This window comes from Rasamsonia byssochlamydoides, assembly GCF_041956645.1.
Source record: "Rasamsonia byssochlamydoides strain NRRL 3658 unplaced genomic scaffold VTN77scaffold_8, whole genome shotgun sequence".
Taxonomy (NCBI): domain Eukaryota; kingdom Fungi; phylum Ascomycota; class Eurotiomycetes; order Eurotiales; family Trichocomaceae; genus Rasamsonia; species Rasamsonia byssochlamydoides.
In genome coordinates, this window is record NW_027192391.1 from 1 (window position 1) to 23,300 (window position 23,300).

Genomic DNA, 23,300 nt, shown 5'->3' on the forward strand with positions numbered 1-23,300 from the left:
TGGCAGCTCGGTGTCCGTGGCAGCTCGGTGTCCGTGGCAGCTCGGTGTCCGTGGCAGCTCGGTGTCCGATTACGTTACCTGGTAGGAAAAAAATAGCCAACAGTGCCTAGGAGTTGAAGCAGATGATCAAAACAACAGATTTTGGATGACAAAGTGAATATTTAAAGTTTTCTTTTTTCCTTTTTTCTTAAAACTTTCTTTACAGTGCTGATCTTGCTACAAAAGCTGACAAACGGTTGACCTTGGGAGGTTGTAGAGTTACATACATAAGATCATCACCGCTGGACTGGTACCATGGGCCTCGTCTCCTTGCTTGTCCTCTGCCGACAAAAATTACGCAATACATAGTTCTCGATCCTGTTGCAACACGTGGTGCATGTATGCACTGTCCCAGTACAGAAGGAGCATTTGAAGACAAGTGGAATGACTGAAAGGGAAGGAGCCAAACAAGGCCCGAGGGCATTGATCAATCTTTTCGCAGACAGGACAGGCGCTGTTGCCGGGAAAATGAAATTGTTGACTTCAGCTGGTCACTCGTGACTAAATGAAGTCTATTATTTTCGTTTTCTTAGAGTTTGTTTCTTCGGCGGTCCATTCAATCTCACACTCCGTCTTCGTTCATTAATAGCCGCGGTCTTTTTTGAGGGTGCCTTAGGTTTTGTCAGAGTTATGTTGCTCTTGGTCTTCGTGGTCTTCGAGATGTCGGAATCTTCATCGTTCGGCTCCACGGAGTCGAACTTTGGCACTGGAGATTCTTCCTGCACGGTCTCGCTGTCGCTGGATGAGTGGGACGCATCACATTCATCACCGGGCATAGAATTCTGCAGCTGAATGTCTTCCATATGAATAGTATTACCTCCATCAGAGAGTTTTGGAGCAGTCAAAGAGGGTGAGCATACATGCATGACAGTGTCTTGTTCCTCTTCTTCGTTCGCATGATCTAGGACAAGCGAAGTTGGCTGAGCTTCCGCTTGACCAGGAGACGTTTTCTCTCTGTGCAGGGGCTCTTCAACATTAGTATCCTCCTTAAGTTCAGGCCCTGCATCCTCGCCGTTCGTTTTCTCCTCTGCTGAATGGCCGTCGACGGCGGGGGTCTGAGATTTCCGTTCTTCGTCTTGCTGTTCGTCAACCACCAAATTTCCAACTGTCTCACTTTCAGATGGTTGAACGAATGCTGGGAGCGAATATTCCAGTTTCTGTTTCCCTTCTTCTGCAGGCGGTGCAATTGGCGCGGGTTGCAGTCTATGCTCTGAATCCTGGACCGAGATATTACGTATGGACATTGAATGCGACTCCAAGTCAGTGTCTGTACCCGGAAAAGCCGAATTAGTTTGCACTTCGTTCACATCGAGGGGTGTCACTGGATTAATAGAGCTCTCGGGGATACACGTATCAGAACTCGGAAGCATCTCTGCTACAGAGGACGTTCCTCCATTCTCCTGCTGCGAAGACGACTGAATTCCTTTTGAAGAATTGCCGCCATGACAATCTTCTGGCTGGGACATGATAGCATTCTCTATGTGTTCTGTGGTCGCGGCAACAGAAGCTGTGTTTGCTTCAGCTTGTTTCGTTTGGGCTTCCATTCTAGCCTGCTCGAGTTTCTCATACCTCATAGACGAGGTAGGCATCGACCAGGGTTTTGGTTCAAGAGACTCATACGACCATTGGCCGCCCATGATCCTACGAACAGGTAACTCAGAGTTGCCAGCAGCAGGTATTTTATCGTTCCTGGGAATTTCTGCACGTGCGTGTTCGCCGTCGGACTCGAGCGTGTTCCACAGTCTGAATGGCCGAACGTCGGTTTTTGTGATGTAGTGATTCGACTGGCCTGTGCATTCTTGCTGCTGCTGCTGTTCTAGATCACGAACTCGGGCAGCTTGTTCAGAGCCAATTCTCAAACGGACTATTCCACAGGTCTGATAGTTTGTCGGATTTCTCATTCCGTTTGAGTACAAGTTGGGGATTGTCGGTACCCTATAAGTGGAAGACGGATTGCCTTGAAGACTTGCAGCATTGTGACCTCCAAGGTTATTGATAGAGTCCGCCTTGGACTGCAGTAATTGTTCTTCCACGATGGGAGGGCTCGACGAGAAGTCTGATACGTCATCCCACTCGGATTCTGAATCCTCGTGAAAATAATCGTTCTGATCGTCCTTCCATTCAAACATTTCCTGCTCTTCATTTTGCGACTTAGGCAAGTACACGAAATCGTTACTCCATTCTCCGGCATATTGTGGATCTAGTCCACGCTTGGACAAGAACCTTCTTGCAAGCAACAGCTCTTTGGCTTGACACAAGAGATAGTCAGTTCCAATACGGTCTCTCAACATTCGCGTGAACTGTCGCGACGCCTTCCTGAACACTAGCTGACTCGGGACCCTGTGCTCTTTCAAGTCGCTGTTGTCTATACGCATGAGAGCTCTAAGCTGCTTGGCCTGCATCTCCTGTAGGTACAGATTCTCCTGTTCAATTTGTCCATTGCGCCTTTCGAAGTGTCGTTGGATGAGCTCCGCTTCTTCGCGTGTGACATCGAGTAATGACAGAGTCTTTGACCAGCTGTGAGAAGACAAGAGGTTTTGAACAATCTCAGTTTGGAGGTTCGGAGACAGATCTTTCCACTCAGGATCCGGCGGCAACGGTTCCTAAAATCACTGACGTTAGCCTCGACGCTTCATCAAGATACCACGCTGCAGACTGCACGCACTTCAATGCTGTTCTGGTTGTCATCCTGGTTTGAATCCCCATCACCTTGACTTTCACTCATGTCACTGTCCTGAGACGATTCTCTGCTGATTTGATCCAGTTTAGCCATATTTCTGGCATATATTGGGTTTTGGGGTCCGTTGCTGGCAGCATAGTTGTCGATGTCATGGATTGAGATGTGCCGTAGTTCATCATTGTCATTGTCATCCTCCATGTCAACGTCGCCATCCCAATCTGTTTTCCTGCCTTGACTTTGCTGGCTCTGACTGTTGATCACAGGACGAGGCTTGTCCAGGGTGGGAAATGCCGCAGGCGGCAGGTTCGGATTGTACTCAACATAGTTCCGAGCTGAGGAAGATCGCGGCCCCCGACGCGTCGTTGGTTGGTAGACGAACTCAGCATCGTATCGTTGAGGTGGTCGAACAGATTCCCTGAGCCTCATGGTGGAGACTCGTATGGACGTGACGTAGCTGGAGGTTGCGATGGGAGAAGACGTGTCGGGGCCAAGCTTTGACATATTTAAGGTAAGGCATCCCAAGAGTGAATGTGGCTAGGTGGTGAAGGGGGATGCGACAGTGAATGAATGATTGCTTCTTCTGTATTGGCGGGGAGTCGTGATAGATGGACGCGTCCTGATCTACACCACAGCGGGATCCGCGACTGATGGTGTGAGGGCAAAGAAACAGACGGGTCTTTCCTACAAGCCCTGATATTGACAAAGCAGAAATCACGGACGTCATCAGATATGCTGTACCTGGGTCTCACCTTGGATTTACTTTTCTTTGTTTTCTTAGGAAGATATAGAATCAGGTTGTAATTCCATGATATGCTAGTAAAGTAGAAAGAAAGCTCTCTCAATAATTACGCGCTTAATGCTGTCAACTCCATCATCATAGCAAAACAAACGGGTATTTCCAACGAACTCCGAGCCAGCAATTTTCCATAATGAAAACTCAGATTGAATGGTGCAACATCACCTGTCCCGAAAGGGAGCAGGCTGGGTTTTGCTAGGCACGACACTCTCATCCACATCCATATCCATATCCACGGTGCCACCACCACCCATCGTCACTTCTGTCTCGTTCCTCTCGTCCAAGCTCCGCTTCTTCGCGAGGCTCTGGCCCAGAGGACGGGAGATATCCCCGGGTGGCAGGCTGCGCCTTGCCTTGGTGACATCCCGTTTCGCCATCAGGATGGACTCGAAGGAGTGGAGGAGATGCCTCATTGGCTCCTCGATGCAGACGCAGAAGCGTCGGCGTTGGACCGTCCATAAGGCGTCGTGCATGCTCAGGTTCAGCATCACCATGAGGTAGGCGATCACGACGCTGGCGGAACGTTCGTTGCCGGACTCGCAGAAGACCAGGACCTTGCGAGGAGACGTAGACGTAGACGTAGCTGTAGGAGATTGTAAGGAGGGGGCGGTTGGACTGGATATGTGGTCGTTGATACGACGGATGGCGCGAGGGTATTCGGCGATGAGCTCTTGATTGTTCAGCACGTCGATCGAGTCAGCTTCGATGCCCAGTTCCGCGGCGACCTTCTCTCCCGAGACGAGGCGCGCCATGGCCGATTGCTTGCTCCTGACAGCCAGGAGGAGGGTAATGCCTTCCCTCTGGAGAAAGGCACGATCCTTGACGCAGGACGAGGGCCCCAGGTAGAGGAACGGGAGCACCTTCTGGGCGTCTCTGCGCATTTCGTACACCCAGTCCTCTTGCTGGGCCTTGTAGACGAACCACTCCGGATTGACGGACTGGAAGAATCCGTTCTGGACGAACTCGCCGTATTCGAAGTCATGAGAAGTGGGCGGCATGGTGTCGAAGTGGCTGCTGTCCTGCTCAAAGAGCGCCAGAGGTGGAGCCACCCTGTTCAACCGCGCTATTTGGATGTTTGTAGAATATTCATGAGTCGCGACGTATGGAGAGGAGACGTCGTCAGACATGGCCTTTTCCGGACTCCACATGGCTGGTGGTGCCATGGTCTCATCAGTGTCTGCGGGTGGATACATGAAGGATGATCGTTTGTGTAAGAAGAAGAAAGAAGGAAAGAATAAAGAATCAATCTGCAAGAAGAAAGGGAGAAGACAACGTGACGCTTATCTGAACGTTATCAGACTTTGTGTGAAATGTGTGCATTCACCTCAGTCTCAGTGCACGAGGTCTACACCCAAGGGACAACCGTTGAAACGGAAGGAGATTGAAGGAAACTTCCATGAAAAGAGCTGAAATTGACCGACAAGAATTCCAGAAAGGACAGAATTTCTTTCTTTTCTTTCCTTCTTTTTTCCCCCCTTTTTGACTTTCTTCTAGAGACAGACAAACGAAAAAAAGGCGCTGTCGCTGTCGCGTAGCTTTCGAACAGAAGACTTACGCGACCAGATTCACCACATCTGCCACCAATAATCGAGATGACAAGACAAACAATAGGTATCAACACAACATCTCAAAGACAAGAACAAGACATGGAGGATAGATTAATTCATTACAAAGAATTTCTTTTTTTTAAAAAAAACGCCATAAACAGAATCAACCCTGTTGAGAGTATGGATTATGGACTACCAGGTATTAAGTAGATATCGAGTGTAGTTAAACTACAGTGGACGTCAAAGTGACCGGTAGAGTTGCAATTGCGCTAATGCTAATTGCTAATTAAGTTCATGGTTCGTGCCAGATGATTGGCTCGAGAATGGAAACCCACACGGAGGTATTTGCCTAAGGAGGTTAGGTGGCTTTTTTCCACGTTGCTCTAATCAGTATAGGCATACATTCCATTTCCATCCCGTCAATTATATACTGTTCAGTATGTAGAACCTTTTATGAGTTATGCAATTTATGTCGTCATGGATTGCACCCAAAAAATCTTATCTTCAATCTATATATCAATATATATCAAATTGCTCTCATCTGTTCCACATTCCCAAATTTCTGACGATAAGAAAGCCTATTTCATGCTGTTTATCTGGATCTTATTATGAAGCAAGTCTACGGTCAGTTCATGAAAGATGCGGCTCAGAGATTATTAGCTCATCATCAACAAAGCAGGACCTTGGGTTTGCTTGGCTATACCCAAGCATTAAATGCTGGCCTCAGGCAGCATTTATCTGGTGAGTAAATTGCCTTTGATATATGTAAGATATCCAAAATGCATGCTGGAGAAACCATGTTCCTTATTTGAGTTCAAGCTTTTAATGCTCTCTTTTTTCTCAACCAACAAAAAACAAGACCACTCAGAGACAGACATATGGATGTCTCTGTATTTGTCTCTGCATGCAGCTTATCCCCCATTATGGAGTATTAGACAGACATTTATTTCGCAATGGAGAAGCATTTGCCTCTTCAACCATCCTGGCGACATACCAACGCTACCTGTTCACCAACTTCCACGTCATCACCAGGCAGCCATATTCATTATTTTTGCTGCCTAGGACAGACGCCTGCCTGCTGCTACAATAGTTAGGTAGATTGTCCTATCGATAGGTATCCAGAGACCTCAGCTGACGAATCCCGATTTCCTTGTGGAGGGAATCTTCCTATTTTGCACCGCCTCAGGTGGGTGGGTGTGGTGGCACAACATGAATGTCAGCTGCAGCTGCAGACTGCTGTGGCAAGCTGTCAATCGACAGTTTGAGTGTTGACGTTGTGGTACCTACCTAGGGAGATAGTGATAAGTAGGTGGGTGTGTGTGTGGTGATCATGTGATGTCGCAGCAGTACCTACCCAGGTACCTTGTAGGTACTCTGTTGTTCACGTGGATTCAGTCCTGAGGCTGAAAAATAATAGTATCAGGCATCTGACTTAGTCATCTCCACTCTTGGTCCATGGTACCGCCACCAGGGGTATGCCGGGCACACCCTAGGCATTAACTATTAACTAAGACATGGATGGATTGCGTAGGTGGATATCATCCAAGACATATGAAGTCATCAATGCATCATGCTAGATATACTCTACCACAAGGTATGTACTGTACCTAGGTAGCAAGATAAAAATAATCAATTATTAATGCTAACGATGATACCTTAATTAATTCCTGCCATGGAAAAAGAAATTCAGCAATTCTTCCTTCGATGAAGTATAATTAATTACGTTCAGATTAAAGTTGGACCCTTTGAAGGCGAACCTTTGGTAGCCTGTACTTGTACTGTAGGTCCTTCCAATCCGATTACATTCGATGTACGGAGTAATTGTTATCATTGGATCATGCATGTATCGTCTTTTTTTTTTAAAAAAAAAAAAGCAAATTAAATGATGCCGGAGTACTCCGTACATACGGAGTATGGAGTAGCTAACCAGGAGTAGTAATATCTACCGTAGTATGGTTCTAACCGGGGAGAAAGGGAGGGGGCGGGGATCTTCTCCGGAATCCAGGAATCTCCTAGTCCTGGCCTAGGGCTACTCTTAGTTCTTAGCCACCTTACCGCCTTACCACAGAGGGGGCCAAAACCAGGTACTATGTACAGCCAGCCTAAGGTAACTTAATTATAACAGCAGCACCAGAGTACTCTGTACGAAATACCCTTTTCTTCCTACGGAGTATCCGAGTAATAGGCTAAAATCTAAACATGTAATGTACTCTACTCTGTACTCCGTAGTGAGTACTCCGTATTCCGCAGATCACAGCAGATCCCAGAACAAGTTTAACCGTTTAAGTTTAAAGGTGGTCGACTCCTATCAGTCGACTGGGTTCTATCTTCTCTGATAGTTTCGAAACCTCTAGGGTTGAGATCATCGTTTTGGGTCCGTGAACCGAACCGTTCGTTGACGGGTTGACTAGACTGTGTGGGGGTCCAGTACCTAAAAAGTAGCAAGTACGGGGTACATTGATTATTCCTAAAATAAGTAATAGGGAGAGCAGGGGTGTGCACTGTAAGTAGCCCTACCTTAATTCTAGGTTACCTTAGGTATGCACCTAAGTCCTACTCCCTGCTAGTACTCCGTACCTGTACCTGTACCCTTAGGTATCTACGTCAAACTCAACTGTAGTCACTACTAGGTAAGTACCACTTCGACAACCTCCAGACTAGGTACTTACTACTGGTCTGTTACAATTAGAGCAATATACCTACCTGATGCAATGATTGTTTTGCTGAACAGAAGTTGGGAAGAAAGAACCCGACTTATAGTGTGTACGCGTGTATGATCATTGCGCAAGGGTGAGAAAAGAAAAAAAAGGCAATTGCTATTCTCAGCCAGACTTTCTATGCAGCCTCAAACTACTCAAGTCGATTACTATAGGCACTAGATGGGTAGAACCGTAGAAGGAGCCTTGACTATGAAATGAAATGAATAACTTGGAACCTTCAGGGGGGGAAAAAAGGGGAAAAGAATATGGAACATGGGAGGGAGAACAGCACCAGCCCCACCCCAAAACCCCCATTTCTTCCCAAACAAATCGATATCCAATCCCACATGAGGAAAAAGCAAGAGGGTCAGGTCGGAATAATTGGTGTGTGTGTGTGTGTGTGTGTGTGTGTGTGTGTGTATGTCGGGAATGAATAATGAATTGAGCGTCTCGATTCCGATTATCCCGTCGAATGGTGATTTGCTGGTTACCTTCCTACTAACATAGATACCTACGTACTGTACATATCTACCAGGTATCCAGATAGATAGGTAGATAGATAAGTACCTAAGGAAAGTGGATAGATCAGATCGCATCACTTGCGTTCGATTCTTTTCCAACCGAGTCGAAGGAAGCAAGCTCAGCTGCCTGACTAACAGCCGATTTGACTGACTTGACTGGGGGATGGATGGGATGGATGGATGGCACAGACTAGGTAGTTCAACTGCACGGCACGACAAGATAAGACGAACTATTTACTGTATTATTATCCCTAACCAATTGAGCAATTGCACAATTTGAATAGAACTAACTAACTAACTAACTAGTTGAATGAGAGATCTCAGTCCAGCATGCACATACTTGGGTCCTTGGATCTGCAAATCGGAACTGACATAATATCAACAGGGAACACCCCTACATGTAGGAAGAACAAACACAAACAGTTTCAGACAGATATCGATACCCCCCATTCCCACACCCATGGCTATGCCAAGGTGTAATGTCACAGAATAGGCAGCCGCTTTTTTTTAAAAAAAAAGCTATAAATAGAATAATAGAAAGAAAAGGAATATTTAGATAACTTCCAGTCGATGATCGCAACAATTACAGTTATCTTCTGTTGCGGGCCGTTTCGAGAGGGTGTCGTGTCACTTCTTACTTAGCCCCGAGTCCCCGACGGTCACAGTTTCCGTCTGAAACGGGGATGCAGAAAAGGAACTGAACTGAACTGAACTGTGGCGGAGAGACCTAGTTTCAGTGGATCGGTGGAGAAGATGTGCTGTAAATCTTAATCGACCAAATTTAGAATCGCATGTCGCAGACAAAATCAAGTCAAGCTAAGCTTACTAGCCAGGCAGCGAGAGGACGCATCCGATTTTGAAAGAAGGCTAGTCAGAAAAAAAACAATAATGCGAAGAGAGAGGAGAAAGTAATTAATAGGAATAAGAGACAGACAGAGACAGCATTGTCATCAGAAGACCAGGGTATAATTTCCGAGAGAGAAGAATCGAAAAAAAAAAAGTGTGATTAAATGAAAAAAAAAAAAACGCCACAAAGCACAGCAAGAACACCCCGCCATTTGTTCCCGAAATTGAATTTAGACTGAACGCCATGATTCTCCCAAGTCATCAACCTACCCTGCCAGCCAGCAGACATACTTTATCACACCTTGATTCCTTTCCGTAGCGATCTGTACTGAAAACCGACCTTCCAGCATGCCAAAAAATATAGAAAGAAAAAAAATTGAGAGCCGTGAGAAAAACGTAAAGAAAGACAAAACAAACGCCAAACATGATGCATGAGACATCACCAGATGGAAGAAGAATCCTCAACCTTGAGTGGCCGCGGTGGCCGCGGTGGCCGCAGCCTGGGGCATGGCCTGCTGTAGTCCCGCCACAATCTTTTCTAATTCTTCCAACCGTCGGTCTTTCTCCCGCACTTCGTCACGCAATCTCTTCAGTTCATTCCGTAGATCAACGGTATTCCCATTTTCGTCTTGGATGACGGCTGGCTCCGGCTCATCTCGTTTCCGCTTCACGGCCGGAGTCTGGGCCAGGAAGGACGCCTTGATCCCTTCGACATCGGACACGTGCGCTGTCGCAATTTCTGGGGAGGTGCCATTATCCGTATGCATATGCCGACGACGTAGATGCTCCTTTAGGTTCTCTTGCCGAGTGAATCCATTCCCCGTGCTCCGATTGCAATCGGCATATGGGCACATGAGAGGCTTCTTGGCGTTCGCATTCTTCTTATGTACCTCGCGCTGATGTCGGAGAAGGCCTCCAGAGTACGTAAAGCCTTGAACCTTGTCGCATCCGGGTTCCATGCATTTGTAGGGTCGATCATGCTTGTCCATGTGTTTGCTAGAGTATCCACGTTAGCATACGTCGGGAGTTTCCCGGAGTTTCCACTTACTTCCACTCACACGGACGCCGGAATGTTGGAGGCGTCGGTTGACAGTCGGCATGGTCGCAGTAGATCTGACCAGCCGCATTCCGGGGGGGATCTCGAGCCCGGCGTACCGACAATCGCGGTCGCGTTCCATCTGTCGTCAAGCTTGGAGGAGCGGGATCGGCCATCTTCGTGGGGGGTGATAATGATTCCGGCGCGGCAATGAGAATAGCAGTCGGCCCACTGGGACCTTCACTTCTTGGACTTGGATAATCTGTCCCGTCGCCCATGTCGTGATCTTGTAAGGGAACCTGGCAGCGGACTGCGACGAGGTCCGTGCAAGAATCAGAAGGAAGACTGGACGTGGCGGTGTCGGTGTAGTAGTCGATCGATTGGGTATGATCCGGCGATAATGGTCTGGCGATAATGGTCGAGGGTGTGCCTTGTCTGACAGTGATGTCAGCCGGGAGGACGCGGTCACTAATATACTGCAAGGCTACGAAGGCCTCCACAGGAATTGCCACCTGAATACTCAGGATCTCAGGAATCAGGATCGGATGGATGTCCCGTGCGTTAGTGACGCGGGCGACGCGGGCGACGCGGGCGAAGGGGGCGGAGGACCGGTGGTGAAGAGTTTATTATTATAGGCGCCTAGATGTCGGGAACCGGGAAGATCGATCTCTGACAAGCGAGGGAGGGACCATGCACGTCGTGTGACCGGTGCCTCGACAGAACGGGGACAAACCAGGCAGGAGCACAAGCCTTGTTACAGTTCTGGAACTGATTGCCTGGAGAGTGGGTTGACTCACGACAAGCGTGCTTGGGGAATTGCAATTGGAATTGGATGGAGGTGGATAAAGTGATGTTGTTCGGCCTGATCATCGGCCCAGACGACGCCACACCGCCACACACTCGATCCGCCTGGTCACGTGAGGCGAGGGTTGCCTGGACTCGTCCGCCTGCGAAGCCTGATGACGGCGAGAGAGCGATCCATGGAATTTCGGTTTTTCAAAGAAGCAGAAGAGACGATGATCCTGGAGCAGACCCTGGATATTATGGTTCCGGACGCCCCAGGACAACTACTGCAGCATGAATGGCCGAACGTTCCACGGCCACGTCGCTCCCAGGAACCACCGGGCCGCGGGCCATTCTGCTAGGAAAGAAACCAATTGCAGCTCTGCTTGCTAAGGCCACAGCAGCCTGCATTGAACAAACAACCGAGGAGCGGGTACGCTGAAAATAGCATTGGCAATTAGTGAGCTCTGTCGGTGCCTGTTAGGTAGCTGCTAAATTCAGGCAACACGTTCCAAGACGAGAGTGGCTGACACGAAACGACTGCACGGTGGATAGTACCGACACGGGGCAAGCTATCAACAAGGCTGGTAGAGGTCACTTGTACCCATCATGCAGACTGGTGGCTGGCTTCGTGAATCAGAATGGTGAAGACAGAGTCAACCGAATCTTACCAACAATGTGGAAGATCTCCAAACAATTGTTTACGGCGGATTCCTCTGGAGCTTGAACCGGTTTGAAGTGACTGACAAGCTCGAGTCTCATCAGTAACAGAGGTACTCCGTAAGTAGCGCCTGAACCAGATTGAAGGCATGTCATCATGTGATATTATTCTTTGTGGCAGGCGAGCTTTACTTTCGCTTGCATTGGTCAACTCCACAGACAGTAAAACTGTTGTCAATTGACAGTGGAGTCAATAGTACCAAGTAACTTGAACCACAAAATTCAATTTCTTTCTGTTATCAGGACAACCACCTCTATATAAGATAAAGTTGAATGGGATGGGAGACACTATCCCATAACAAGAATTGGTTTTCCATGTTCACCACAATTCCATGCATATCGCTCAGATGTGAGCAATTGCTCAACACTGCCAACTTTGTGTGGTTGCCTGAGATACAGGGCTATACACACTTGGTGCCTGGGAAATTGGCCGGTAGATTAATGACGTATACCCGCATATCACGCTATCCATGCCTTGCTGGCGATAAGGTGTGGCACCCTGCATTAGCGAATAACAGCGAATAATAATAGCGATTGGTGTTGGGTGATTTTCTGGTATTTCTTTCTCCTCGTCTCGAGGAAACAATTCCTTGGTGGAGGACTACAACAATGAACATTCTGCATCCAGATGGGCCCCAAATCCCGAAATCTGTGACTATTTCCTGGAAATTAAGCCTCGACGATTCCTGCTATGACAGTGCAGACGTGTCAAAACCAATTGCTATTTGACCACGTGCTGGTTGTGGTACCGTCTCCACAGCGGGGATAGCCCTGAATTTGAGGTAACTTCGGTACTCACAGACCAAACAGTCTACTGGCAGAGTAAGGCGTTTACCTGAGGGCGGACGGGCCCATACAACGTGTGTACTGTACATGTATGTGGGAAGATGGAAGGTGGATAACCTTGTCGGAGAAGAGCTGCATCAGCAATGCAAGGAATTGTTTAAGAGGACGTAATAGAGGAGAAGCTTAAAGAAGTGGTAATCAAGTATATGATCGAGCTTTTCAAAAATGTGTTAGGTACCTAATTAGGTGCCTAACTATGCTGATGGATTACTGTACAGTAACGCTGCTCTGTTTCCACACGACCACATTTCAGAATTCATGACTGGACGTTTTCCTGTGGCATAAGTTCTGGCAAGCTTCAGCAGTCACATTATTATTACATGCCTGAATTCCTGCATGACCTTATCTTTATTCTGGTTAAAATAAAAATACGAAAAATATAATGGCTCCCAGCATAAAATTATTAATTGTCGTATTCCAGTGCGTAGGCGTGGATGGTCCGTGATATACTCCGTAGATCCATTGGTAGCTACTCCACGTGACCCTAACTGCGACGTTGTGGATGGTCCACTCGCGTCGCTGCCCACGACATTAACCTTTTTTTTTTCTATGGAATTTTTTGACCCTAAGCAAAAAGACAAGCGGAGCTGAGAACAAAAAATATATTTTTTATTGGCTTAATCCCGCCTGCAACATCAGGTTCCAGCCTGTGGCCCATGGTAAGGCGCTTCACTACAGAGCAAGAGATTCCAGGTTCAATCCCTGGCATGCTCGAGCAGTTAACTTCTCTCTTGGTGTTTGTTACTTTATTCTTTTTTTTCCTTGTGTAAGATTTTTCTTTTTTGGTTTCTTCTTGAATGCTATATATCGTCATCAGATGTAGAAAATTTTACTTCCATTTTTGCACTAGTGGCTATCTGTATCACGTGGTTGCCAGGAAATCACATGAGCACGCACACCACACTGGATCCAGAAAATTCTCTCTATGCACTCCATACAGTGCTTTTAATTTTTATCAGTTATTTCAAAATTCAAAAAATAATAATTAATAATTAAAATTAAAAAGGTGGCTATCATGCTCTATATATTCAAGAGTTACCTACCAAGAATGTTGGTGGGAAGTTAACAAGGACTAGGGCCAGGCTAGGACTAGTGCTAGTGCTAACTAGGTAAGAACGGGTGGAACCATGGAAGCCACCTACCTACCTAACCCAAAGAGGAAGGAAACCCTATCAAAAGAAATTTGCCGCAAAAAAAAAAGCAGGAAAAAAAAAAGGCAACAGGTAGAAAAAAAAATACCGGAAAAAAAAGAGAAACCAAGCGAGCGTGCCAGGGGTCGAACCTGGAATCTCCTGATCCGTAGTCAGGCGCCTTGCCATTGGGCCACACGCCCTGGAACTTGATATTGTGGCGAGGAATTTGTGACTTTTTTTGCGAGAGCATGATAGGAGGTTGATTACAAAAAAATTTTTCCTGCAACTGACATGTTGCCTTGCAATTATTGATTGCGTGTAGTTGGTTTGTTGCCAAAGATTTGGGTTGTCTTCAGTGGTTTTGATGATGAGAGTTATCAATAAATAATAATCTCAGCAATATTTATTGCATGTTGGTGTGTGCTCCTGATTTCGGCGTGTATATATTTATATATATTTTCACTAAGGTGGGGAAGTCCTATACTGCAAATACTGCTCCTCAGCCTCGATTGAACAAACACACTTCAATTCTGTCAGCGTTCCAGGATCTTGCGGTCTGGCTGTTAAGTCTATGTCGACGGAAACGAGAGGATAACTGAATTTCGACTAGAACTAGCAGTACTAGAACACCTAGCAAATCATGAGAAACAGTGATGATTAGAAAAGACGAAGACGATAAAACAGGCTGATTTCAACCCCCCAAACCACCATGGTCCATCAAGCTTCCATCTCATTCATTTGTTTCGGCTACGTGCTTGCTTCACGGGTGAGATCACCTCTATCCGGGACTTCCAGGGGCTGACAGCCTATAGCTACCCACAACAAGGAAGGTGACGGAAATCTACTGAATATGAGGTTTTTTTTTTTTCAGCCTATAAAAAGCCCATGTTTTTGTTCTTCCCTATCTTTCTTATTTTTTTTCTATACCCTATTCTTTTCCATAGAGCAGCGATTAGCCTTATAATATGATCTCCCCCGTAGGCAATCAGTCTTCGACAAATTCAATTCGGTTTGATAACTGATTGCTTTTGCTAGATCATTAATCATAAAACTAATTACAACCATTCAACAACAGCACGTTTTTTTTTCCCCTTTTCGTTCGTTCCTTTATTTATTAGCTGGTGCTCTTTTTGACAGACACAAGGAGATGGAGCTCTCTTAATTAAAATTAAAATTTCCTTCGCAAGCCGAAACAAGTAAGTAAGTAAAAAGGAACAATTATTTCGTTTTTATTTCATCAGTGGAAATTATTTCGGTTTAAAAACCTTGTCCCTGTTAAAAAAAAAACGGATAGCAGTGATATTCTCACCCTTTTCACATAAAAAACGGATATAAACATGGAGAGAGGGGGAGAGAAAAAAAATACCTCAGCTTGCTATCCCGTATTTTCGATAGACAGAGAAGTATTGTATTGAGAAGTATTCTTCTTTTTCCTCTTGGTAAGAGTTTATTGATTGATAAGAGGAAGGAAAAATAGATAGATTCTAGCGTATGTAGCTTTTGGTGCGTGTTCGTTGTTGTTATTGCTATTTCGCTTGTTAAGTGGTGTCGTAATACTTGTTTTTGCCGTTGTTCGCAAGTATTTTCCTCTTGTTCTTGTTCTGATTATTGTTCTGTCGACCAGGCGATATACTTGGTATTAGATCCTGCAGTTGGAATTTCTTCGTATGTAGATCTTATTCAGAATGCAGCTCTCTCCAGCAGAAGTCCTCAAAGCAGGATGATCGAGCACTCAGGAAGGTCGTCGACCCCCTCCTCCTCCACGACCGGCGGCACCCACTCGGCGACTTTAAAATCAATACGATGCATGTGCTGACTCGGCTTGAACGGACACGAACGGCTGCTACCACCCAGACAACCATTCTTCTGACAGACATGTCCCGCATAGCAGTCCGCTAATCGGCACCTCAACCCGCGCGAACAGGCGGTGCCTTTCAGGATAAATTGCAGCACGGTGAGGGCCTGCGGTTCGAGGGCGCTGTGGTCGAATCTGCAGTTTATTTCTGTGCACCGGCCGGCGAGATGGTGCTTGTTGCACAGTTCGTGTCGGTCTTTTCGTTGTTGGTATAATCTCCAGGCTTCGGGCGGTGGTGGTGGGAAGGCTGGGTCGAGTCGATCTCCGTCTTTGTTGATCGGGATGAGGTCTCTTGTTTCTGGGGAGGCAACCGGAAGGATACTTGATGGGTGCTCCTGCCGGCGGAAACAAACCCGTGCTGAGTCGTCTGTTGTCTGACTTTTGCCGACATGTTCATTAAGACATCCACTCCCGTACTTGCAGAATCCCTACTTTATGTCAGCGGACTATGCGTGCCTCGGGCATGTCGTCCCCTCACCTTTGGGTAGTATTTGCAAACCTTCGCCTTTCTGTTGACATCAAGCCTTGTCTTAGAAACCGTGGTCGTCACGTTCCTGCCAGCGATGGGGGTCGATCTGAAGACAGAGGGTATTTCTCTGACGGGGAGGTCGAGGGATTCGAACTCGGGGTGGAACGAAGCGGCCTTGATGAGCGTCACACGATCTGCCTTGCCTCGATAAGGAGTCAACAGGGACAGATATCCAACGTCGTGACAGCCGGCAAAGAAAATGTGTTTGCATTGGTTATTATCAACGAACAACCGGAAGGTTTCTGTTTCAAGTGTTGGTAAAGGCTGCGCAATAGTGAGGTTTCGAGAACACTAGGATGTGATACCTCTGATCTTAAAGCCTGCACCATCCTTGTCACCTGCATCGACAAAATCAAACAGATCTTGCGCACGGGTAAAGCTCGCGGTGAAGGGGGCCAAGGACCGGGCCTCATGTCCTACAAGACCAGCTCTGCTCAAACTTTTTGATAAGCCAGAGAGATTCGAATAGACGCGCACCATAACCCGGCATTGCTCTGAATCGCTGTTTAACTGGAGAAGTTCCTTGATAGCATCGCTCAGCGCTTGAGCAGCTGCCACTCCTCCTTCGCTCCCGGCTTTAATATGCTGGTCTTTGAACTACTACGCATCAGCGAGATGCCTCTGGGGGTATAAACTGCATTGAACCAAAGCAACTGTTTAACTAACAATATATCCGTCTCCATCGACAAGCACAAGAACAAACGGATTCCGCTCCTGGATATTCTAGCATTAGTTATTCTTCCTCCTGTAGGAAGGACGGCTGACTCACTTGACCTCGTGCCAGTTTCTTGTATTTTTCGCGGGATTCCTTTTCTTCCTCGTAGTCGCTTTTGAGACGTCGATAGCGTTCGATCAGTTCCTGGAACTCGCGCAGTAACTTTAGATGAGTGTCATGGTGCTGCTTGGTGTCTCGGATGAAGATGTGGAGTTGGCTGTCTAGTCCTCGAAGGTCGACATCCCCGAGCATGTTGGTCGATTAAAGTCGAGTGTCACTCGCAGAGCAGGAAATAGAAACGAAAGTTTTGTCTGTCTCAGCTTCTGATAGCTAATGAGAGACAGGAGAACGATGTCCAGATGGCTTGGGTTAAGAGACTGTCCCTGGACTTTTAGGAAGAAGAGTGAGATCAAGTCTTCATAGACTAAGCTAAGCCATATCAGACGGTACAAAGTCGACAAAAGGTGTGGCAGTTGTTTACCCTGAAGTGAGAGGAGGGTGATGGAAAGCGGTGGGTAAGTGACTGTTTCGATAAAGAGTGATATGTAAGGAATTCGAGTTCTTTGACCCCAGCTAGATCATCAGCAAGTTGGAAGGTCAAGTCCGGCATCGGTTAGGAAGTCCTGTCAAGGACCCGACCTAAAGTGCCATGGCTCACTACCTAAGTACGGAATACTCCGTTTGCTGTCAGTTCTGAAGATCACAAAACAAAGATAATGCTAAACTGATCGTGAACCGTGTTTGTTGGAAGTCCCTTGAGAAAGCCTAGTTAGTGCTCATTTGAAGAACTCCCAGAAGATCCGATATGATCTGGACAAGAAAGAGCGTGATAAATCCATAAATTTTATCTGATCTGAATTCCGTTCTGAATGGTAGGTGAGTTGGATTTGAGAATAGAAGAGAAGAAGAGGAAGATACCGGCACCTACTAGGCAATGAACTACCAGCTCTTTCCAGGAAGAGGACAAGAACAAACACCCCATTATGTTCCAGTCCATACAGTATGCTTTCCATCCATTTAATGGCATTGTCTTGTCTCAGATAGCATAATCACGCCTGCTTCCTTCATGGGTGAGCACTGAGCACTTTGCACTGAGATCGCTTTGTTCGTTCCTAGAATTCTGCAAGCCGGTAGAAAAAAATACAGAGACCGAAAGAAAGCCGACAGATAGAAAGGAAGAAACAAAAAAAAAGCAGAGACAAATCAAACAAAGGCAAAGATCAAACAAATAAGTACAAAACAACCAGACCAAAGGAGGGGGAAAAAACAATGGAAGGATAGTTATGATTATAATTATAGGTGTTTTCCTGCTGGCAGATGCCGCAGATCACCTCTCTAATCTTTTTATATGAATCGTTCCTTTTGTGTATTATCGGAATGGAATGATCCTTCCAATCTTACTATTATTACTACTCCTTTCTACTCCTTCATTTCTTTCTTTGCAAGTATATATTATATATCTATTTTTTTCTGTATATAATATATAACATTTACGTGCCCCCGAGATGATTCATCTTTTTCTTCTTCTACTACTCAAGCATCTCATCTCATCTCAACTCATAGTTATCATACCATATTATGTCATCTTTTGCCCTCATCGCATTCGCATATCAAATATTATCAAATATCAAGATCCAACCATCCACCCGAACCCGAACCAGAACCAGAACTATAAGCCGGATCATGCTGACGAGCAACCCTACCACTACCACAGACACGGATCGCAGTAGCGAAAATACCCCTGCCTCGGCATCCGCACGCCTCTCCTCCATCGAAAACGCCCTCTCCACTCGCGTCAGGGAGGTCCGACACCTCCTTTCCGAGCGCGACGACCTGCGGAACAGACTTGACCGTCCCATCACCACAACAACGACTGCAGAGCAGATACAGATGCAAGCGCGCCTGGCGCAGCTCGATGCCCTGCTCCCGCGTCTTCTGAATCAGGTACAGGATCTCATGCTGCAGCGGGTGATGACGCAGGTTGAAATGGGGAATGCAACCCTTCGCAGCGGGAGCAGCGGTGCTAACAATAACAATAACAGGGGTGGTGGTGATGATAGTGACAACAGCGTCGGTAGTTACGGTTACGGTACTGACAGTGATGAAGAGCACGGTCTGATTCCTCCGCGCTTGAGGATCGGTCGTCTGCCGCAGCCCACCACCACCGACACGGGCACCGGGGAGGGGATTTCTGGTCTTCATCATCTTGGACCCGATCCGCTCCGTGAGTTGGAGAGGAGGATTCGTGCGCTGAGGCTACCCATAGATACACACCCTTCTTCCACGAATCATCCTCATAATAGGAGGAATCGCTCGCCGTTGCCGTCGCCGCCTGCTGCTGGGCTGAGTTGAGTTGACTTGACTAACGACCTGACTAACCTGACAGGACAGGGACGGGAACGTGAACAGGAACAGGAATGGGAACAGGGACAGGACAGAGAGATACAAAGACAATTTACCTAGACAGGACATACATTAGTGAGTTAGTGATTGATTTAGTGAAGGAGTTGCAGGTTGGAGTTCGGACAGACAGACAGGTCAACAATAGAATGAATTGAATACATTGAAGATCAACTGACCGAAATATCCATTATTGTACATCCATTGCAATTTGGAAATCTCCCCGTCAGAAGATGAAAAAAAAAAGTAGCTACACTTCATCGTGACCTCAGATTCGTCATACCTGGCATGAATACATAATCCAGTCCAATCCAATTCAATCCGAAAATTCGTGTCAACATCACATTCCCAGTCAATGGGACCGCTCATCATATATAAAGAAACAGACAAACGCAGAAAAGACAGGGGTATATGTGGTCGTATCGTGTAGAAAGCAACACAGGTTCAAGAACAGCCGAAATCAGAGACGAGACGAGAGAAGCAACTGCGCTACTTCTCCTTGTCATCTTTCAAGGTCAATTCAACAATCTTCTCGAGAATCGCTCGCACCATGCCCCCCTGGTTCTCCCCCTGCTTCTCATCGATCTCGTCGATCAAGCTCAAGGCTTTCTCCCGCAGCTGCGCGACCACCTTCCGCGTGTACGCAAAACTGCCGGTCCGCTCCATGTAGCTCAACGCGTACAGCTTCACCTCCTCATCCTTGGTCTTCTGCTTCAAGATGTTGATCAGCTGCACATTGCCCGGGTCGGCGCGGATGCTGTGGATGATCGGGAAGGAAAATTTGCCCTCAGTCAGATCCTCGCAGAGGCCTTTGTTCTCGCTGTAGGTCGTGTTGGACAGGTTGAGGTAGTCGTCGCAGATTTGGAAGATCAACCCGAGGACGTTGACCAGAGGTACACATTCCCTAGTTTCCATTAGCCCCGCGATCATTACTGTAAAAAAAAAAGTGCTGTAAAAAAAGTGCATCATACAATTCAGTCTCGCTCTCTGCTTGCATCAACTTCACCGCAAGCCGGAAAAGACCGCCCGTCTTGTTGCCGACCATCTCCAAGTATTCCTCCTCCGTCGGACAGGTCAGCGTGTCACGCCAGAACAGATCCATCCCCTGGCCGCGGTGCAGGTTCAACAGCTCCTGCACATAGATATCGATCGCCACCGGATTGTTGAGTTTTTGCACCTCTTGCAGGGCAAGGAAATATACGTAATTCGCCGAGTTGATGGTCTGCGCCGTTCCGAAGATGCTGTGTGCCACGGGAACTCCTCTCCGGAGGACGGAAGAATCTTCAACATCGTCGATGCTGTCGAGTTAATCCTAGATTCCTTTGGGTGTGAAGTACGGCAGGCTTACAGAAGTGACGCTGTATGTAGCATCGCCACCACCTTGGTGATGATGTCCAGACTGTCCCGTGGCACCTTGAGCCACGCGTTGAACGCGGTGATCAGCTGTTTTCGGATGTCCTTGCCAGGATGCTGCAGCAGATAATCGTACGGGGCCAGCAAGATCTGCTCCTTGTCCTGCGTCCACAGCCCATCCTTGTATTTGGTCCAGTCGAGGCTCCATCGGTTGCGACCGTGCTTGCTGGTCGTGCTCAGCGGCAGCTTCTTTTTGGACGAGCCCATCCACTCGCCCTCGGAGACGGGGCCCAGACTCGACGTTCTCGATGTATCGCCATGGCCGTTCGCCACGACTCCGGCAGAACTGGTTCGCGGGGGAATAGCGGTTGGGGATGGTAAAGACTCAGGCATGTTCAGTTGCGACAGCTTGACGGGCGGATGGATGGGGTTGTTGGATGTGGGGTGCGGAATCAACAGCTACGGAATAAGCAGGACTCGTCGATCTGCAGCTAAAAAATAAGGAATATGGGAAAGAGAGACACGTAGTTATATGGCGCAGAGTTGCTCGAGATGGTTGGACAGCGCATACATGTGACAGACGGTGGAGTTGTGCTGGTGGCAGCGCGGGCACCTGATAGGTAGGCCCCGTGACATGGCCATTAGCGTGCAGCTTACCCGTTACGCAGCCATGGTAGCCAGACATTGCTGCTCCTTGCAGGCTGCAGACACTAAACAACCCTGTTTATCGGGGATCTATACGCTACACTGGGATAGCTATGAATCCGAGGTTGAAGCTGTGAAATGGAAATTCTGTCTGGTCATACCTAGCCTATGTAAGAGGGGTTGCAACTGGGGAGCCCACTTTGGGTGCCAACAGCACTGACGATATTTCCCCGATCACAGCCCTACCGAGATTCTCCATGCCCAACTATCGATTCTTAGCTGCAGAACATAAAATAACCGCTGGTCAGTGGCTAGAGCCCGATCGGCCAGCCAGCTAGTGCGGTTGGCGCGGGGAATGGGCGGTGGCAGAATCCTTCACCCAGCCAACCGCCCGCCCTGTTTACAGTTTACCTCCGCCCCAATCGCATGGAATGATGTCGTAATGGTGTAGTATTTATAGTATTTAAGTATTTAAGCATTTAATGCTTAATTAGATCCGTACCTGATTCAGGGCAGACTCGACAGCTCCCGCTCAGCGTGCTGGGAGAGCTACCTCCTCTGCTGGCCTGTTCCTTGAAATTGATTGCCTCCTACCTGTCGAATTGAAGTCCTTCTCGCGTGACAATAATGGAAGCACTGCTGGCGCATTCGTTTGACTACCTCTCGTCCTACGAGCCCAGCAAGATCCGCAAGGGTCTCCGGCAGGTCGAGGGATTGCTGGCGCAGATATGCCTTTCAAGGCCCAAACAGGCGGCAGCCGACAAACGGAGGTCGATGTCGCAACCAACCCCGAAGCCATTGGCCGAGCTCGCTGAGGACCCGGCCTTTCGAGAGTTCTTCAAGTTGCAGGAAGGGTTCCAATGGAACGGTAGAAGTCCCATTGTGTAATTCCATTGCACTGACGACTGACTGATACCGGCTAGTTGCCATGCGTCTTGTGACGTGTCTGGAACATCTCCTCGGCCGCGGTAGCAACGGCGCGAACGACCTGCTCATCATCTCGACTCTCGACTTGATCCAAGGTGTCCTCCTCCTCCACCCGCCGTCGCGATCCCTTTTTGCGCGTGAGATCTACATGAATCTGTTGCTGGACCTGCTCGATCCGGTCAATTGCCCCGCGATCCAGTCCTCCACCCTGCTGACCCTGGTGACCGCGCTTCTCGACAACCCGGCCAACACGCGGACATTCGAGGAGCTGGATGGCCTGTTGACGGTCACGTCGCTCTTCAAGCTGCGGGCGACGTCGCGCGAAGTCAAGCTGAAGCTGGTCGAGTTCTTGTATTTCTACCTGATGCCGGAGACACCCACCATCCCGACGACTAGCGCACCCAACACGGCAGTGCTGGGACTGCAGCGGAGCCCCAGCAAACTGGCTGGTGCCTTCACGCGCAGCGTCAACGGAGCCGGGGACGGTCGCAACCGAGATACGCGCACCACGGAAGAAAAACAGAAGCTGCTCGGTCGCTATCTCAGCAATGTCGAGGATCTGGTGGAAGATCTCAAGGAGACGGCTCCATTTGGGGGATCAGTTTACTAGATGCACGCTGTCTGACGAGAAGTTGCAAGTTGCAAGTTGCATTTTAATGGCTATGACTAGGTTATGGGTATGGGGATACGGTGGGTATTACATGGATTAGGATGGAGTATGAACGGTTACAGTTACGAATTTCTTTGTCTCGGGAGCATGTTTTTCTTGTTTTGTTTGTTTGTCTTCTCGGTCTATTCTATGTGCAAGATCCAAGGATCTGATCGAACTATGTTATGTCTGCATCAGCATCTTTTCTTTTTGATTTGCATCTCTCTGCTGACGAGCCATGACGGACGCGACGGGTTTCCTTTGTTTGTTTTCTTTTCTTTCCGTTGTTTTGTTTTTTTTTTTCCCTTTTTTTTCCTTTTTCCTTTTTTTTCTGTCCTTTGTTTCCTTTTTTTTTTCCCCTGTTTCCTTGGTGACGAATTTCCTATGTCTTCATTTCATCTCCATTGTCTCCTTGAGTATGGCCTATGACTTGAGACTCCTTACGAGGTATGCATGCATCAATGAATGAATGATGAGGATTTACGTCTACTACTATATTCCAGTACTAACACAAACCTTCCTCATCGTACGTATATGTACTCCACATACACTAATTATTTAAGTGCTACCTAGGTCGCTCC

The 23,300-nt window shown here is 47.6% G+C and overlaps 8 protein-coding genes and 2 non-coding genes across 10 annotated transcripts; 3 read left to right on the plus strand and 7 right to left on the minus strand.

The window, feature by feature from the left end:
- Positions 1-554: 554 nt before the first annotated feature.
- Positions 555-2,441, minus strand: VTN77DRAFT_8845 (uncharacterized protein; the record flags this gene model as incomplete). Its single annotated transcript, XM_069425387.1, has 1 exon — positions 555-2,441. The coding sequence occupies one exon, from the start codon at positions 2,439-2,441 to the stop codon at positions 555-557; it is 1,887 nt and encodes a 628-aa protein (XP_069280722.1).
- A 233-nt stretch (positions 2,442-2,674) lies between these two features.
- On the minus strand, positions 2,675-3,220 carry VTN77DRAFT_8846 (uncharacterized protein; the record flags this gene model as incomplete). The annotated part of the gene is made up of 1 exon (XM_069425388.1): positions 2,675-3,220. One exon carries the CDS (start codon positions 3,218-3,220, stop codon positions 2,675-2,677), a length of 546 nt encoding a protein of 181 aa, XP_069280723.1.
- A 456-nt stretch (positions 3,221-3,676) lies between these two features.
- Positions 3,677-4,708, minus strand: VTN77DRAFT_8847 (uncharacterized protein; the record flags this gene model as incomplete). Its single annotated transcript, XM_069425389.1, has 1 exon — positions 3,677-4,708. One exon carries the CDS (start codon positions 4,706-4,708, stop codon positions 3,677-3,679), a length of 1,032 nt encoding a protein of 343 aa, XP_069280724.1.
- Positions 4,709-9,589: 4,881 nt separating this feature from the next.
- VTN77DRAFT_8848 (uncharacterized protein) lies at positions 9,590-10,442 on the minus strand (the record flags this gene model as incomplete). Its single annotated transcript, XM_069425390.1, has 2 exons — positions 9,590-10,124; positions 10,177-10,442. 2 exons carry the CDS (start codon positions 10,440-10,442, stop codon positions 9,590-9,592), a joined length of 801 nt encoding a protein of 266 aa, XP_069280725.1.
- Positions 10,443-13,156: 2,714 nt separating this feature from the next.
- Positions 13,157-13,228, plus strand: VTN77DRAFT_t31. The gene has a single exon. It is a non-coding gene; the product is annotated as a tRNA-Cys (tRNA).
- Positions 13,229-13,774: 546 nt separating this feature from the next.
- On the minus strand, positions 13,775-13,846 carry VTN77DRAFT_t32. Its single transcript has one exon. It is a non-coding gene; the product is annotated as a tRNA-Arg (tRNA).
- A 1,510-nt stretch (positions 13,847-15,356) lies between these two features.
- On the minus strand, positions 15,357-16,997 carry VTN77DRAFT_8849 (uncharacterized protein; the record flags this gene model as incomplete). The annotated part of the gene is made up of 5 exons (XM_069425391.1): positions 15,357-15,929; positions 15,980-16,272; positions 16,336-16,627; positions 16,697-16,744; positions 16,800-16,997. The coding sequence occupies 5 exons, from the start codon at positions 16,995-16,997 to the stop codon at positions 15,357-15,359; spliced, it is 1,404 nt and encodes a 467-aa protein (XP_069280726.1).
- Positions 16,998-18,428: 1,431 nt separating this feature from the next.
- VTN77DRAFT_8850 (uncharacterized protein) lies at positions 18,429-19,097 on the plus strand (the record flags this gene model as incomplete). The annotated part of the gene is made up of 1 exon (XM_069425393.1): positions 18,429-19,097. The coding sequence occupies one exon, from the start codon at positions 18,429-18,431 to the stop codon at positions 19,095-19,097; it is 669 nt and encodes a 222-aa protein (XP_069280727.1).
- Positions 19,098-19,634: 537 nt separating this feature from the next.
- On the minus strand, positions 19,635-20,891 carry VTN77DRAFT_8851 (uncharacterized protein; the record flags this gene model as incomplete). The annotated part of the gene is made up of 3 exons (XM_069425394.1): positions 19,635-20,049; positions 20,117-20,443; positions 20,494-20,891. The coding sequence occupies 3 exons, from the start codon at positions 20,889-20,891 to the stop codon at positions 19,635-19,637; spliced, it is 1,140 nt and encodes a 379-aa protein (XP_069280728.1).
- An 879-nt stretch (positions 20,892-21,770) lies between these two features.
- Positions 21,771-22,680, plus strand: VTN77DRAFT_8852 (uncharacterized protein; the record flags this gene model as incomplete). Its single annotated transcript, XM_069425395.1, has 2 exons — positions 21,771-22,011; positions 22,067-22,680. The coding sequence occupies 2 exons, from the start codon at positions 21,771-21,773 to the stop codon at positions 22,678-22,680; spliced, it is 855 nt and encodes a 284-aa protein (XP_069280729.1).
- Between the last annotated feature and the right edge of the window lie 620 nt (positions 22,681-23,300).